This window comes from Rhinopithecus roxellana, chromosome 5 (genome assembly GCF_007565055.1).
Source record: "Rhinopithecus roxellana isolate Shanxi Qingling chromosome 5, ASM756505v1, whole genome shotgun sequence".
Lineage (NCBI taxonomy): Eukaryota > Metazoa > Chordata > Mammalia > Primates > Cercopithecidae > Rhinopithecus > Rhinopithecus roxellana.
The window spans coordinates 74,636,211-74,651,392 of NC_044553.1; the positions used below are offsets into that span (position 1 = coordinate 74,636,211).

The following is a 15,182-nucleotide window of genomic DNA, read 5'->3' on the forward strand; positions in this document are numbered from 1 at the left end:
AGGATGAGTGAAGGAACTTACAGTGAGGTTGAAGCAAACCATTGAATCTACCTTGACTACAGCTACAATGGGGCTGATCTGTCTGGCATTTTTTTTAATCAACACTCTTTCCCCATCCACCATGGAAAAACCATGGTCTGTGAACCAAAACAGAGGCAAGTCTTAAGTCGATGTAGGGCCAGAACCAAAGTTAGGCTCCTTACAATCTTTGGCCCCTCTCTGCTCCCCCTAGAAGATGGGGATACATTACTCAATGATCACACGTCAGCTTAAAATCTGGGCGACACTATCTAAAATTTAAATAGGTCCTACAAGACATCAAGTCATGGGTGGGTAAGAACATACATGTTCAGTACACATAATCTTGAATATAGGTACTGAACTTTTAAATTTTTTTTTTTTTTTTTTTTTTTTTTTTTTTTTTTTTTTTTTTTTAGATAGAGTCTTTCTCTGTCCCCCAGGCTGGAGTGCAGTGGCACAATCTCACTGCAAGCTCCGCCTTCCGGGTTCACACCATTCTCCTGCCTCAGCCTCCCGAGTAGCTGGGACTACAGGCACCCGCCACAACACCCAGCTAATTTTTTGTATTTTTAGTAGAGATGGGGTTTCATCATGTTAGCCAGGATGGTCTTGATCTCCTGACCTCGTGATTCGCCTGCCTCAGCCTCCCAAAGTGTTGGGATTACAGGCGTGAGCCACCTTGCCCAGCCTAAATTTTTTAAATAAAAAAACTGCTTCAAGAGACAGGGTCTCTCTCTCTGTCACCCAGGCTACAGTGCAGTGATGTGATCATAGCTCACTGCAGCCTCGAACTCCTGGGCTCAAGGGATCCTCCCACCTCAGCTTCCAAGAAGCTGGGATTACAGGTGTGAGCCACCACACCCAGCCTGAACTTAAAAAAAAAAAAAAAAAAAAAAAAAAAGTTTAAGGTCTCTGGATACTATATTACTATGACAATACAGTATAGGAACATCCAGAGCAAATGCAGTGGACCAAAATGTTGAGAGTCGATCTGCACGGTTGTATGTGCAAGGCTGCTGTCTCTCGTGAGATGCCACTGGGCGGCCCCAATTAACGTGCCTGCAACTGCAGCTCTAAGGCCCAGCGGGGGAGGTGGCTGGTAAGTGGCCAGGGCATGGACTCAGGTAAGCAGCTGCCTGTTGACAGGAGACTTAGGGGGAGCTTTGGGCCTTGGTCCACCTGACCTGCCAGGGCCACACACGTTGTGTAACATTACCTCTATGTGTGGATGGTCCTTTGGCACGTTGACAAACGTCGGGAGGTGCTTGCTGAACCACACAGCAACATCTCTGTTCATGTTGACAGCAAAAGGCTCAAAGCCCTCTTGGAGACCACACATGGTATAAAACTTGAAGGTACTGGCATCTGTCCCGAGATTCATGCGGCCAATCTGAGACAGCCCCAGACAGCAGATGGGCACAAAGCCTGCAGAATAGTTAGAGAGCCCTGCTTTAGCCCGAGGGCACCAGCCCAGGACACTGTGAGGAAGCTAAATCTGTTCTTCCTTAAGGGCTTTGACTCCCAGTAGGACAGATGGGACACAATCCTCTTTTTCTTTCTTTCTTTCTTTCTTCCTGGCACATAAAATCAACAACAGGAGTCCACATGGAGACCACCACTACCCATGGTACATGGGAAAGAAAAGTGAGCTTGGTTCAAAATGATTTGGGAAAAAAATCATCCACTTAAGAATATTCTTAAGATATAAATAAATATCAACTGGAAAGGCAAAACCAGTAAGAGAAAAAGTGAAATTCTTTATCTGTCCCTTAGTTAAAATTGATCTTAGGCCCTGGGAAAATTTAAATACTACCCAAAACAGTGCAGTGAGCCTAAGGAATGACTTGGTGAGATTTTTGCACAAAAACAAAAAGACGGGTAACTATGTGAGATGAAGAATATGTTATTTTGCTGCACTGTAGTAGCCTTTTTACTGTCTCTATGTATTTCATAACATCACGTTGTATACCTTAAATATACAAAATAAAATTTATTTAAAATAAAAAAAAATGACTTGGTGCAAGTTGCCCAAGTTTTCTGGACCCCAGCATCTTCCCCAGTGACGTGAGAGGTCCTTCACATTTTGAGAGTAGGATTCTAAGAAGTTTTAAATGCTAGCACTAGGATTGTGCTTGTTAACAAAATACAATTTACAAACACCCAGTCTCCTAGCCCACGGTCCTCCTCGGTGCCTACTCAGGAAGGCAGAGTTTCAAGCAGGAGCCAGAGAAAGCTCTTTTCTTCCTTCCTACAGCTATCATCTCTCCAAGCTCACATCTGCAGCCTGATCATGTTTAAAAACTACCACTCAAAACAGACCAAAGCCGAAGTTCAAATGGTTTGGCGTTCTTGTTTGTGGGCTATTTATACATCATAATTGTGGACCAACAAATCAGCAACACAGGGAAAAGTGCTAATTATGTTGGATTTGGGAGGATGTGAGAGGCAGGGAGGCGGCTGGAGGACAGCTGGAGGCTGTAGAGCGTGCCTGGAAGGGCAGGAGTAGTTCTGGGGCTGCTGGATGAGGCAGGTGCTGGAGGTCCCTACAGAAGAAAGCGGTGTTACTCCCTAGGATAAGAGTGGTCATTTCAGGGGACATTTAAAGGCCAATTTTGGGAGCATTTACATCTAACAGTAAAAACTTTCTTTCATAGACACCAAGGCCAAGATGCCCTCTTCCTAGATGGGAGGCTTATATACTATTATCTAAGCCACGGAGTTTCTATGTAAAGAGTAAGTTACATAAGTGAAATGTAAATCTCTTGCAAGCTACGTGGTTGCTTTTAGAAACTATAAACTCACTTAGGATACAGACGTGTTTAATACCGTGTCTAAATAAGAGAGAGTATCAATGTGATCCTAGCAAAACGGCAGTGATGTGTGTACAAAAAGCCTCCTCACAGTGCTGCCAACTGAGGACAGACTAGGACCCCTACCTCTCAGGACAGTCAATGGACTGGTCAATGGATGTTGCATACCTGTGCATGTAACATCCTGAGCACTACTATGCTTCTGGTATTTTTGTGACAGGGGCTGCAATGGATGAAACCATTTCCTTTCTATAGACAGACATGTTTATAAATAAAGAACCTTTGGAAATCTGACTACAGTGTAGAATAATTGCTTGCCAGTAGAATTTCTAGGCTCCCCATTGGGAAAGATGGTTTTGCTATGTGCCATGACAAGATGTGAAGGAAGAAGAAACTATCCCCATCCCAAGGAGCTTACAGAAATGGAGACAAGGTATGGAATATAAAACAGTGAATGTGCTTGCTGTAAACCATCCCTCATCTCAAGACAGTATTTTGGTTATTCTACTAAGGGAGGTAACTAAACCAAGAAAGCCACCAGTATAGGTTTATCTTGGAGCCATGAACATGAAGATCATGAAACAGTCCAGCCTTGATGTGAGCACAGAATAGGACAGCTTAAGAAAACCCCCCTATTCCATTCTTCTCCATGAACCTGGGTGGTGCAATAAGTGAGCAGCAGGGGTGAAAGCCTCAGTGGGAAGCAGCAACAATGAGGATTTGACCTCAGGACATAAAAATAATGTCCTAGTCACAGACCCATTGACAATGTAAGGGGGAAAAGGTAATAATTGCGTAAGACTTCTTTTTTTTTCTAAGGATGTTGAGCTCCTCCTCATTCCTAAGCATCAGTAGAGAGGACAGCACTTTAATAAGGCTAAAACTAAGGACATGAGGAGTTAACGGACTTGACCAAGATCACGGGAAGGGCAAGTGACAAAATGGGATGAGATCCTTTATCCTCGAGTCACAGGCCAGCTGCCAGTCAGTGTGTGAGAGGGAGTGAGTGTTCAGGGGACGAATGCCCCAGATTTAAACGGTAGTTATGACTGGGCCAGTGGACTGCATTCACTAGGGAGTAAAGTGTTGCCCCTGTGGGGCAGAAGGCTTCTCTACAGGGAGAGTTGCACACTCCATGGGAAAAGACAGGGTGTAACAAAAGTCATGGATGTAAGGGCAATGGGAGGCACAGAGTATTGGGGACCTCTGGGAGGCTAAGTGGAAGCGGCTGGGACAGGTCTGTAAAACAGCAGCAGAAAAGCTAAATCTAAGGCTTGAGTCAGAAAAGAGAACATCCAAAAGGACAGAGAGGAAAGGTTAATTCTCATAAAGCACCAGCGCTTTCTCCTGGAGAAAATGATTCGATAACTAGATACATTTAATCAGCTCCCTCCACCTGGCTAAGGAGGATCTAGCTAATATCTGCATTTCTAAAACTTCTTTATTTGAGGCATTTAAAAATCTTGTAACTTTATAACTCTTCATGAAAGATAGATAAGGGGGAACAACCATGGCACGCTAAACCACAATAGCGAATATTTACCAAATACCTTGTAAATGTCAGGCTTTGTGCTCTACAGATATATCTCATTATTATGCCAGTTTTACAGATGAGGAAACTGAGACTTAGAAAGTGGACTTGCTCAACATCTGCTACCTGGTAAACTGCAGAGTCAGCATGTGAACGAAGTTGCCTGAGCAGGAGTCCACAGCAAGCAATGGGGACTGAGGCCAGGATGCCTGCTTTCTAATTGTCATGTAAGCTAACTTGCTTTGTATCAGTTACATTGCTTTTCAAATGATTTTCCGTGTCAAGTAGTTCACCTGTTTGTCTCTAGATTAGACAGATGGAGACCCATGACCGCAACACACTCCAGGGCCCTTACAGGAAAAGGGCTACCTGTACACAGCCCACCACATGGCACTCTAGAATTCACCTGGTTAAAGGGACCCACTGGGCAAGGTCATGTGGCATTACTATCTGACTGTCACAAAGAAGGATTTCCATGTTGCACACAGCTTAATTAACTCATAGCCTCAAATGAGACTGGAGAAGAAAAAAAATAAGAAGGAAAAGAATACCACCTCCCTACCTGCAGCCTAATAGATACAATCATGCTGACAACTCTGCAGAGGTTTGAGAAGAAAATCTGCAAACGGCACAGTCTTCAGCCAGGTTGTATACAGAAGTTCTTGTCTCAGGAAAGTAATGGCAAGAATATACGCATTTATATTTTGTAGAGGACCCCCAGTTCTGATACACTCGGTATTATAAGGCCTCATACTGGTTTTCTGATTAGGAAGAGGGAGAGCAAGGAGGGTAATCTCATAATTCTGGGAGATTGCAAAGAAACCAGCGCTCTCAAAAATCCAAAGGAGAGATCCATTTTCAAACCATTTTAAACTGAAGGAATACATCAAAGAGAATAGCTACCAGCAAGGGAAAAGCTGACATCTTAGAGACAGGGAGGTAGATGAGTGCTCAGACCGTTCCCGGGGTGTTTCTGGGAGTTCAGTCCAGCAGTACATGTTGTACCCCTTCCTTCCCATTTCCTGCTAAGCTTTGCAAAGACAGAGTTACAGGACAACACAGAGATGGTCACACGCCTTGCAGAAAACAAAGGAAACAATAGGCCACGCTCCCCTGCCACAGCCGCTTTCTGAAACACAAGACCCATCTGGAGAGAGAATGACAGGGGACCCTGGGTACCAGCGTGCGTGCCTGCAGGTGGCAGTGACGCTTCCCACAGATAAGTTTCATTTTCTGTCTATTGAAAAGCTGCCAACAGAAACAAGGGATCTGTTAAACCCGACAGGTCAATGAGCACGAACAGCCTGGGAGGCTGCCCCTGCAGACACCAAAGCTGTAACAGGAGGCAGGATGTCCCTCGGGGGAGTGCCTGGCAGAGAGGCAGCACAGGAGACCACACCAAAGCCTCTTCCCGATGTCACATTCTGAGGTCTAGCAGGATGTTCCGGATTTTATCTTCCTTTCCCTTAAACAGAGGAAAAAAGAAGCCTAATAGCAAAGGGTTTGCCTTGGAGGCTTCCAAGCTCTCTTCACAGCTCTCAGATACTTCTGGGTGACAACACTGAGAGCTGTGATGGTCCAGTCCAGGGACCAGGGGAGGGAACATTAATTAGAAAATTCTAATGAAGCAGATAAAGGCATATAATCTATGATGTATAAGAGGATGGAAATGACAACTTATAAGTAAGCCAGAGGTAAAAACAGCAATGAACTACCATATCTGCCCCCACTGCTTCCCCAAAAGGGTAAAAGGCTTCCTATGGCCCAGCTCCCACTGGGGTAATGGCTGAAATCAAAGCTGACATGCTGGCGACCAGAACAACACAAGCAAGCAGGGCATTTTGCTTTATGGGGTGGGGGGTGGTAGGCGCTACAATGCATAACATGTTTTCTTTTCAACAGATGCTTTTCCTAACAACTCAAGGCAAGAATTGCCACCTCTTTCCACTTGACACAGAGAGAAGAGAGATGCTATGCGGTTATTCCAGGCCTTTGGGCTACTGTTATCAAAGAATGGCACGTCGACTTCCTCATAACTACCCTTCCACCAACTCACAAGCCACTGCAGAACTGAAAGAGCTTTCCAATTATCTTGTCTCTGTTATTAAAGTGCATTGTAATACGACAGTATAATGTGCTAACACATTACCGTACAATTCTATTATTAAACAGCATCCTAATAATACTTTGTTATTCTGAAGGTCAAATCACATCCCTGTACACAATAGGCCTATGGGACATTACTTTCATTACAATACAGATGCTCTCTAAAAGCAGGGATATGCTCAAATATCCCTCCCCTTTATAGTATTCCTCTGCTCAAACCCCATAACGGCCCCTCATTTCCTAAAGGGTGAAGTCCAAGGATGCTTGGCTCAAAGACAATAGCTTCTTGAACGCAAAGGCTGAGTCTCAGTATTTGAGCCTATAATCTGCACCTTATCTACCTTTCCAGCGTCATCATCCATATATTCCAAACACAAATCTTCTACCCTTTCCTGTAGCTTCCTGGAGCCACAGAACTACTCTTGTTACATCCCCTGATAGGACTAGCCTTCTCCTTACACAGAGACATCTCGTATTCTTTATTTAACATGCAATTCAAATCCCATTCATACACACTTTTCATTCTGTATTAGTCACTCGCCATTGATAACTTACTGTTCTGCATTATCATCTTTTTTACAACAAATGAGCTCCTGAATACTGCTACTACCCACATTTGCATATGCTTTAGACCACTCTGCTCTCACACTTCAGCGTGCATGCAAATCACCAGAGTGTCAGTGTCAGAATGCAGATTCTGATTCTGGTCTGGGGTTGGGCTAAGATTCCTCATTGCTAACAAGCAGACCATACCTTGACTATCAAGGCCTTGGGTTTTACAAAGTTCTTATAACTCTACACAACATACGAGACTCTTATCTCCTCCTCAGATTTCAACAGACAAGTACCCTCTTCCAGTTCACACAATAGTAGAGCCTGGAAAAGGCCCTGATGTTTGGACTCTGTCTATCCCAAAGAATGACTTTCCTTGGAGATGTGCCTGAATCTCCGAGGCTGTTTTCCTCCTGGCCTCGGAAGGAGGGCACTGCGTGACGGGGGTGCTTGGGAAGCACCTGGTGGTCCTTGTACACTGCCCTGATGTCCACCCACAGAAACCCTCTCCTTTGCCTCTGAACCAGCACACAGGCCATTCCTTCCTCTGGCAACATCATTCTCACCTGTCTCCAAAAACAGAGTTATTTCTTTAAAACTTTGATTTTAAACCTCTTCGGAAGGCATTAAAATGACCCCATTTGACTTTCGTCATTTATCTTTTTAGGAAAATATGACTTGTGTTTTATTTCTCCAAATATTTGGCTCCTAGAAAAACCTTGAAAGGTACAGTTGGATATGCATATTTTAGACAACAGGTATCTGAAAAAAAGTGCGAAAGTCATTTATAAAGCTAAAAATGCTCTAGAAAGAGCATGTATATTACACACACACACTTTCATGTATTTGTGCTCTCTTCCTATGCAGTTATATCGTTTTAGCTTTCTAGGTAGGAAATGTTTCTTTCTGTATAGTCTCAGAAATTTAGGGCTACAAAGAGCCTTCATCATTTACAGAGAGGAAAATGAGTTCCCAAATGGATACATAAAGTCAACTAAGATGTCCCGGGTAGGCAGGAACAGAGGCAGGGTGAGTCCACATCTCCTGACGCAGAACAGCCCCCTTCTCGTCCGTGAGGAGGAAACAGTGTGGCAAAGCACCAGGCACAAGGGCATTCACACAGCAGCTGTTAAGTCACTGCCGTTGAATTTTATATCTGTGAAGAGCATTAGATTTTGTTTCATCAATCCTTATATTCTCCGATATAGATGAAGAAAGTAAAGCTAAGAGAGGTCAAACAAATACGCTTTGGGAGCCAATGAGCTTGTTAGGAGCAAGTCCACTGACTTGCATTACACTGTTTCCCCTATATACTAAGAGTCCTGTGTACATAATGTAGTTATACAGACAAGAAATAATAAGCTCCAATTCCTCCTTTGTGTAGCTGGAAGCATGCCCCTGACTGTGGTCTATTCATGGACATTAAAAAATGCAACTCCGGTTGGGTTTCACAGTGTGTCTGAATTTCAAAATAAATTCTATTTCATTCAAGGAAATAGCTAAGTCTAACTTTCGTGTTTCAATGGTTCTCTTCAAAGCATCAAGTTCAATTAAACAAACATGCAGACTGACAATTCAAATCAGAATAAAAGGATAATTCTTTAATTCAGTGATTTTTCTCTCCTGTCAAGGACATTAGTCATATACGATAAACATTTTCTTTGTAGTACTGGGAAACCTGGAGAATCTTAAAATGCCAAGACACAGGGCAAGGAATTAGCTTCTTGGTTAACGCATCTGAGAGTTCAGAATTTATATGTATGCTGCACACACCAACTATCACTATTATCTCCCCTAATTCTTTGAAATTGCTAGTCTAAGGGATCGTCTTCACCATTAGGGTTTTCAAATGGGCAAAGGATAGTGTAGGCCAAATAAGGAAGTAGAAGAGTTCGCTCCGCTTTCCCTGTATTTTCCTCCAGCCTCATGGAGCTGGGGTTGGCAAAGGGTGTTAGATTTACCATTCTCAATCTCGTAGTCAGCGAAGGCAAGTTCAGAGCCTTTGTTGGTGATCAGCAGCTCCCCATTCAGTGTGAAGATCATTGAAGCATCATCCAGGTTAATCATACATCCGACCACATCTCCTGGCTGCCAGGTACGCCCAAAATACCCACTTCCTTGATGCCAACGCTGGCCCTAGAAAACAAGACTCTAGGGCTTAGAGAAATGGAGTTTCTAGAGGCCCCTGCAGCTGGATAAATGACCGTATCTGCATTATCTCCTAACTAGTAGTGGCACATGATTTCTAGGGGGCACTCAAGGATAACCAACAAGGAGGAGTGGTCTATGTTATAAATGAAACCAAGACACACAAGGTAGCCTAAGTCTCTTGTTCTAGTCACAGCCATGGCAATAATCAGGATTCTCTCTAGGGAAAACTGGTAAGATTTCCTGACATACTGGCTTCATAGTGATCTCTGTGTCACCCCTGGAGTGGAGTCAATGGGCTTGGGTACAAAACCAGATATGGAGGTGATTGTAGAAAGGATTTGGGGTACAGTGCTTCCCTTCAACAGGGTGAAGAGCAAAGAAACAGTCACCAGGCGATGCTCATTCTATGTTTACATTAGCCAGTGGTGTGGCCACTCACTTTGAAGTCAGAGATCCAGTAATTTGAGCTTCCATAAAAATGTTTGGAGAAGGAAAACTTGGTCTGAGGATGTGTGTTTGTTAGATATATGGACTCACCCTGCTGCCTTCAAACACAAAGGCTTGGTCATCGGCCCCCAGCTCAACATCAGGCCGACAGCCTGGCCTGGCCCAGCCAACTCGCATGTCTCCTCCAGTCACCACCTCAAACTCAAAATACCACTTTCCAGATCTCACGGCATAAGATCGCTCCACCCGGAAAAATCGGATCTTGTCTATGCTGACTTTCTCCACAGCCGAGTCAGCTATTGTGAGAAGGAAGGCAAACAGAAGGTGTGGAACGGAAAGAGAAAACACAGGCCTTTAATAATTCAGTAGCACTACTCAAAAGAATTTGATGAGAACATCTGAGACTGACCATAGGTCGACTACTATCCAATATGGCGTTCTGTTCATAATAGATCATCATTATCATCACCATACGAGCTACCATTGACTGAGGGTTGCTTCATAGTAGATCTTTTAGAGACCATTTCTCAGTTTTCCCTCACAATAAACCTATGAGGTAGCTAATATTGTCTTCATTTTACTGATGAAGAAATTCAGGCTCAAAGAGGTAAAATCATTTATTCAGTGTCACAGAGCCAATGAACAGAGGAGCAAAGGTATAAACCCAGATTGGACTTCAAAACCATCCCCTTAACGACTTACAATTCTGCCCATGTGCCCTACAATACCTCCTGGGGCATGGGACGACGATAACATGCTCATCAATTTTAAGCTGTTGTTCAGATTTTAATCTGAACAAGCTTTTAATTTGGAGATGTGATTACCTGATCTAAAAGTAAGCTGATATTCACACATTTGGAAAATAAGAGCAAAAAACAGTGACTTGGTTTTTGATCAGTTATTCTGAAAAGCTCAGCTACCCTAGAAGATAACCTATTCCTTGTGGGAATTAGTCATAGAAGTGCTCATCGCAGAAAATCTGTCAACGGGATGATGGTTTACATCAAACATGGTCTCCCAAATAATAATAATAATAATAAAATCACACCATTTAGTCTAGTGCTCTTCAGCCCCAATACTATTTCCAATAGTACAAGTTAGACCTATTGGAAGTTAGGACACCCCAAGAGGAGGACCTGTTTAGTAAACTGGGGCCAGAATAAACACTCTCAACTCATTACCTAGTTCTTGGTCTGATGGCTCAATGTTATATCCGTAACCAACAAAAGTGCGCACAGCTTCCCGCAGGCTGTCCCTGTTTGACTTCTTGGTACGCTCGTCCAGTAATGTATATGGCACCAGACGGGGATTTCTTTTGTTCTTCAAATCCTATGTGAAGTCAGAGAAAAAAGGACGCCAAGAAAACATTTCACCTTCACCACAGCTCGCCCTGTTCACATATTCCCAGCAACAGTCCTGGCTTTCTGGCTGCTCTAGGTCTATGAGCGCTTCCCTCAGTGCCTTCACATTTACTAATGTACATACTTGCCACTTCTTCTCCAGATTAAATGGCTATAAATGGAAACATTTTACTAATGCTCAAAGCTAGCATTAAAAAACACTTTTGGCCGGGCGTGGTGACTCATGCCTGTAATCCCAGTACTTTGGGAGGCCGAGGTGGGCAGATCCCATGAGGTCAGGAGTTCGAGACCAGTCTGGCCAGCACGGTAAAACCCCATCTCTACAAACAATACAAAAATTAGCCGGGTGTGGTGGTGAGTGCCTGTAATCCCAGCTACCTGGGAGGCTGAGGCAGGAGAATCACTCGAACCCAGGAGATGAAGGTTGCAGTGAGCTGAGGTCATGCCACTGCACTCCAGCCTGGGTGACAGAGCGAGAGTCTGTCTCGTTAAACAAAACAAAACAAAACAAAAACACTTTTAATAATACCAGCCTGTGAATAAAATGAAGCGACACAGAATTGGTTAGAAACCTCCATTCCCAAGGCAAAGCAGATGGAGATTTGTATAATGATTTCCCTATGAAAGATCATATCATGATTTAGGTTGCTATAGCCTTCTCATGACAGCTTAACAAGCCTTCATGGAGAAACATCGGAAAAGGTGGCAGAGCCACAGTGTGTTCATTTCATAGCAAAGGACACACATTTGTAGTAATGTCCCTCTCAGTTCCTTAGGAGGGACTAAGAAGACAATAGGGGCAATTGTAGAGATAAGTCACCCAAACTCATAAGTATAACAAGCTGTTTTGAACCTCTTCACTTGGCTGCTCCTCCTCCCCCCACAGTTTCCATAGTTGTATTCTTCCTGGCTTCCAGATGTGTGCAGGTTTGGAGGCTCCAGTATGAATTCACTAATGTGCACATAGCCACTCCTGAACTTCCCTGATACTAACCCCACCACTGGTGATTACTAAGATGAGAGAAACCATCTCAAGGAAAGAGGTGTGCCAGGTGGTTTGGGACTAAACTCTATCTAATTTCTTGCTGTGCTCTGGCTTTCAAGCTGCCTCCTGCTCAGGCCAAGACTTCTGCCCAGAAATCGTTGGCCCAGTGGACTAAAGTAAGGAGGCAAAAGCTTTTGGGCAGCTGGTTTGCTGCTCTGCTGGGCTAGCTTCCCCTCCATTTCATCCTCACCAGCAGATACGTGGGACCATCCCAGACATACTGCTGAGCTATGATGTGACCATTACAAATTCTGCCCAGCCCCATGATTCCATAAATAATGAACACACTGAGGTGTGAGGGACAGAGTGCAAAGGCAACCTCTTCCTTCTGATCTAACACATACCAACCCAAAATGGCATGTGGATGGATGATCCTATCTTCTAACTTTGCCAGCATGCCTGACCCAGCATTTCTTACCTGTTGGATGCCATAGGTCCACCCTTGTTTTATTCTGTCTTTTGCCCAAACATTGTGCGCATTTTCTGCAAGCTTATCCACTAAAATTTCTTGAGGAGGTAACAGCTTCACATCAGACAAATCCAAAGGGGCTGGCTTATAGCCATTGGACATCATATAGCTACAAGTAAATGTAAAAGTGCACTGTTTTAACAGATCTCCATGAGTTTCTCATTCCAGATTTTAGACCAAGAGCACATGGTAAGAATGCTATGCAAATAAGGCTATGGTCACAGGTCTCACTCTTTGGCTGAACGAATAGCTCAGCTCTGTTTCAAGTCTATAGATGAAGCCCCCAATCTACCATCCTCCTTCCCAACATATATAACATATTTCAAAGAAGACTTGAAAAAAGCAGACGGTCAGTACAAACCATCTTTATTTCTAAGAAAACTACCTCTGTTCTCTACAAATAATGGGCACATTAAGTATGCTGCAACATTACCAGAAGCCCGTCATCCCACTACAAAAACACACGAAGTCAAAACCAAGGTCTTGTTGGCAAATGTCTTCTTACAAATCAGCACAGAATAATCACTCAGTCGAAATGTAAAGGCTAAACTTTTACTTTCGGAATTCAAAAAGGGCCCGGTGCCGTGGCTCACGCCTGTAATCCCAGCACTTTGGGAGGCCAAGGTGGGCGGATCATGAGGTCAGGAGATCGAGACCATCCTGGCTAACACGGTGAAACCCCGTCTCTATTACAAATACAAAAAATTAGCCGGGCAGGCTGGCGGGAGCCTGTAGTCCCAGCTACTCAGCAGACTGAGGCAGGAGAATGGCGTGAACCCGGGAGGCGGCAGAGCTTACAGTGAGCCGAGATCGCATCACTGCACTCCAGCCTGGGTGACGGAGCAAGACCCCGTCTCAAAAAAAAAAAAAAAAAAAAAAAAAAAAAAAAAAAAAAAGAATGATGTCAGAGAATTTTTGAACTTAAAGTGATCTTAGCAGTTAGCTGTCCAGTCCAAGAGTCACAGCCTCAAATGTCTGTAAATTGACTGACAACGGGAAGAAGTGGAAGAGCTCTAGGTAGACACATCGTGTAAATGGAGAAGACTGGGGTATACTGTGGAGTGAAACTCAGGAAAGCAGATTGGCAGATTGTCACAGCTATGGGGGAATATGAGTTTAAATGTATCTATGGCATCCAGGCACGGTGGCTCATACTGTAATCCCAGCACTTTGGGAGGGCGAGGCAGGCGGATCACGAGGTCAGGAGATTGAGACCATACTGGTTAACATGGTGAAATCCTGTCTCTACTAAAAATACAAAAAATTAGCCAGGCATGGTGGTGGGTGCCTGTAATCCCAGCTACTCAGGAGGCTGAGGCAGAATGTTGTGAACCGGGGAGGCGGAGGTTGCAGTGAGCCAAGATCGCGCCACTGCACTCCAGCCTGGGTGACAGAGCAAGACTCTGTCTCAAAAAAAAAAAAGAGAGAAAAAAAGAAAAAGGTATCTGTGGTCCTAGGGCCACTGACTGCCTGGACCAAAGCCAGACTCCAACAGAGATGAACCATAGACTAGGGCTCAATCCATCCAGGACCTCTGAACAGCATGAGATGCAGGGTCTATTGTAGGTAGGTAGGTACGTAGAAGATAATGTTCTGCATCCACCTTTTCAGGACGCTGCTCTTGGGCAGAGGCAGGATGCACCGACTGTTGCATCCTGACCTCAGCAGCTTTGGCCAGCAGCCTGTCCCCCCACTGCAGCCTGTCAGATGTGCTTTTCTTGGTACTAGGAGTTGCGTGTGTGAGAGTGGATCTTGGAAGGTTAAGAAGAAAGAAGGGGGAAGATAAATGTTTGATTAAAGCTGGCACTGCTTGGCTCCTAAGTGATGATGACACCTGTGTGTGAACCCATCTGCACATCTGCTGGCATGCATGAGAGCAAGCAAACAAGGGAGCCAGTGGATGTGCCACTGAGCAGGCATTTGAATGTGCAAGGAAAAGAAATGTGCACCTCTGTCTGTAGCGGGAGAGAGAGTAGGACACAGGCAGACGTAGGGGGTCAAATGAACAGTGGCAGAGATACCCCTTCCACAAAGGACTTATAAGGCTGGTCCAGTGGCAGAGGAGTGACTCTCTGTCATGACTGTGAACCATTTTTAAGCTTTTGTGCTGAATGCTATTCTTACAGACCAAAGACAGAGCATCCATCTGACGTCTCCACACCTCCTGGCTCAAAACTAACAGTATTAGTGCGAGGTCCAGGTAGAGGGGCAGAAAGAGGGAAAACCCTGAAATACTTCTTCACCAGGCTTCTATCTGAGGACTTCAGTGCCATCTAGGAAACAGGGGAGCCCTTCTGAGCTGGTGCTAGCAAGTACGTGGGCTGCTGTCTGTCTTGGTACCACCCTCCTGGATTAAAAATCCAGGCTGAAGCGTTAAAATCTTGAACCATTAAAAAAATCACTTACTTTTTGGGCAGTTTGACCTTCTTGAGATCCTCCTCAGCAGCTGGGTTAACATGAGCAATGTGACACCCCAGGGCCAGGAGGGTTCTGTGACACAACAGAAGAAGACCAAGGTCAACTGCAGTGTTAGGAACAGAAGGAACCCTAATTCACATCTGAGTTGAAAACAGACAAGAGCCATTCATTTAGACCAGGGGTCAGTAGACTTTTTCTGTAAGGAGCCAGAGAGTAAATGCCTTAGGCTTTGTGAGCCATACGTCTCTGTCACAGCTACAACTCTGTGATT

At 44.4% G+C, this 15,182-nt stretch overlaps 1 protein-coding gene across 2 annotated transcripts in view; it reads right to left on the minus strand.

The window, feature by feature from the left end:
* The window catches only part of RYR3 (ryanodine receptor 3), a 407,410-nt gene that overhangs the window by 229,474 nt on the left and 162,754 nt on the right, over positions 1 to 15,182 (minus strand). For both annotated transcript variants that reach the window (XM_030930996.1, XM_030930995.1), the window contains exons 22-27: positions 14,900 to 14,983; positions 12,443 to 12,602; positions 10,800 to 10,947; positions 9,709 to 9,914; positions 8,982 to 9,156; positions 1,238 to 1,446 (exon numbers count right to left, since the gene is read on the minus strand). In XM_030930996.1, coding sequence (XP_030786856.1) covers positions 1,238 to 1,446; positions 8,982 to 9,156; positions 9,709 to 9,914; positions 10,800 to 10,947; positions 12,443 to 12,602; positions 14,900 to 14,983 — 982 coding nt within the window. The remainder of the gene's footprint in view (positions 1 to 1,237; positions 1,447 to 8,981; positions 9,157 to 9,708; positions 9,915 to 10,799; positions 10,948 to 12,442; positions 12,603 to 14,899; positions 14,984 to 15,182) is intronic.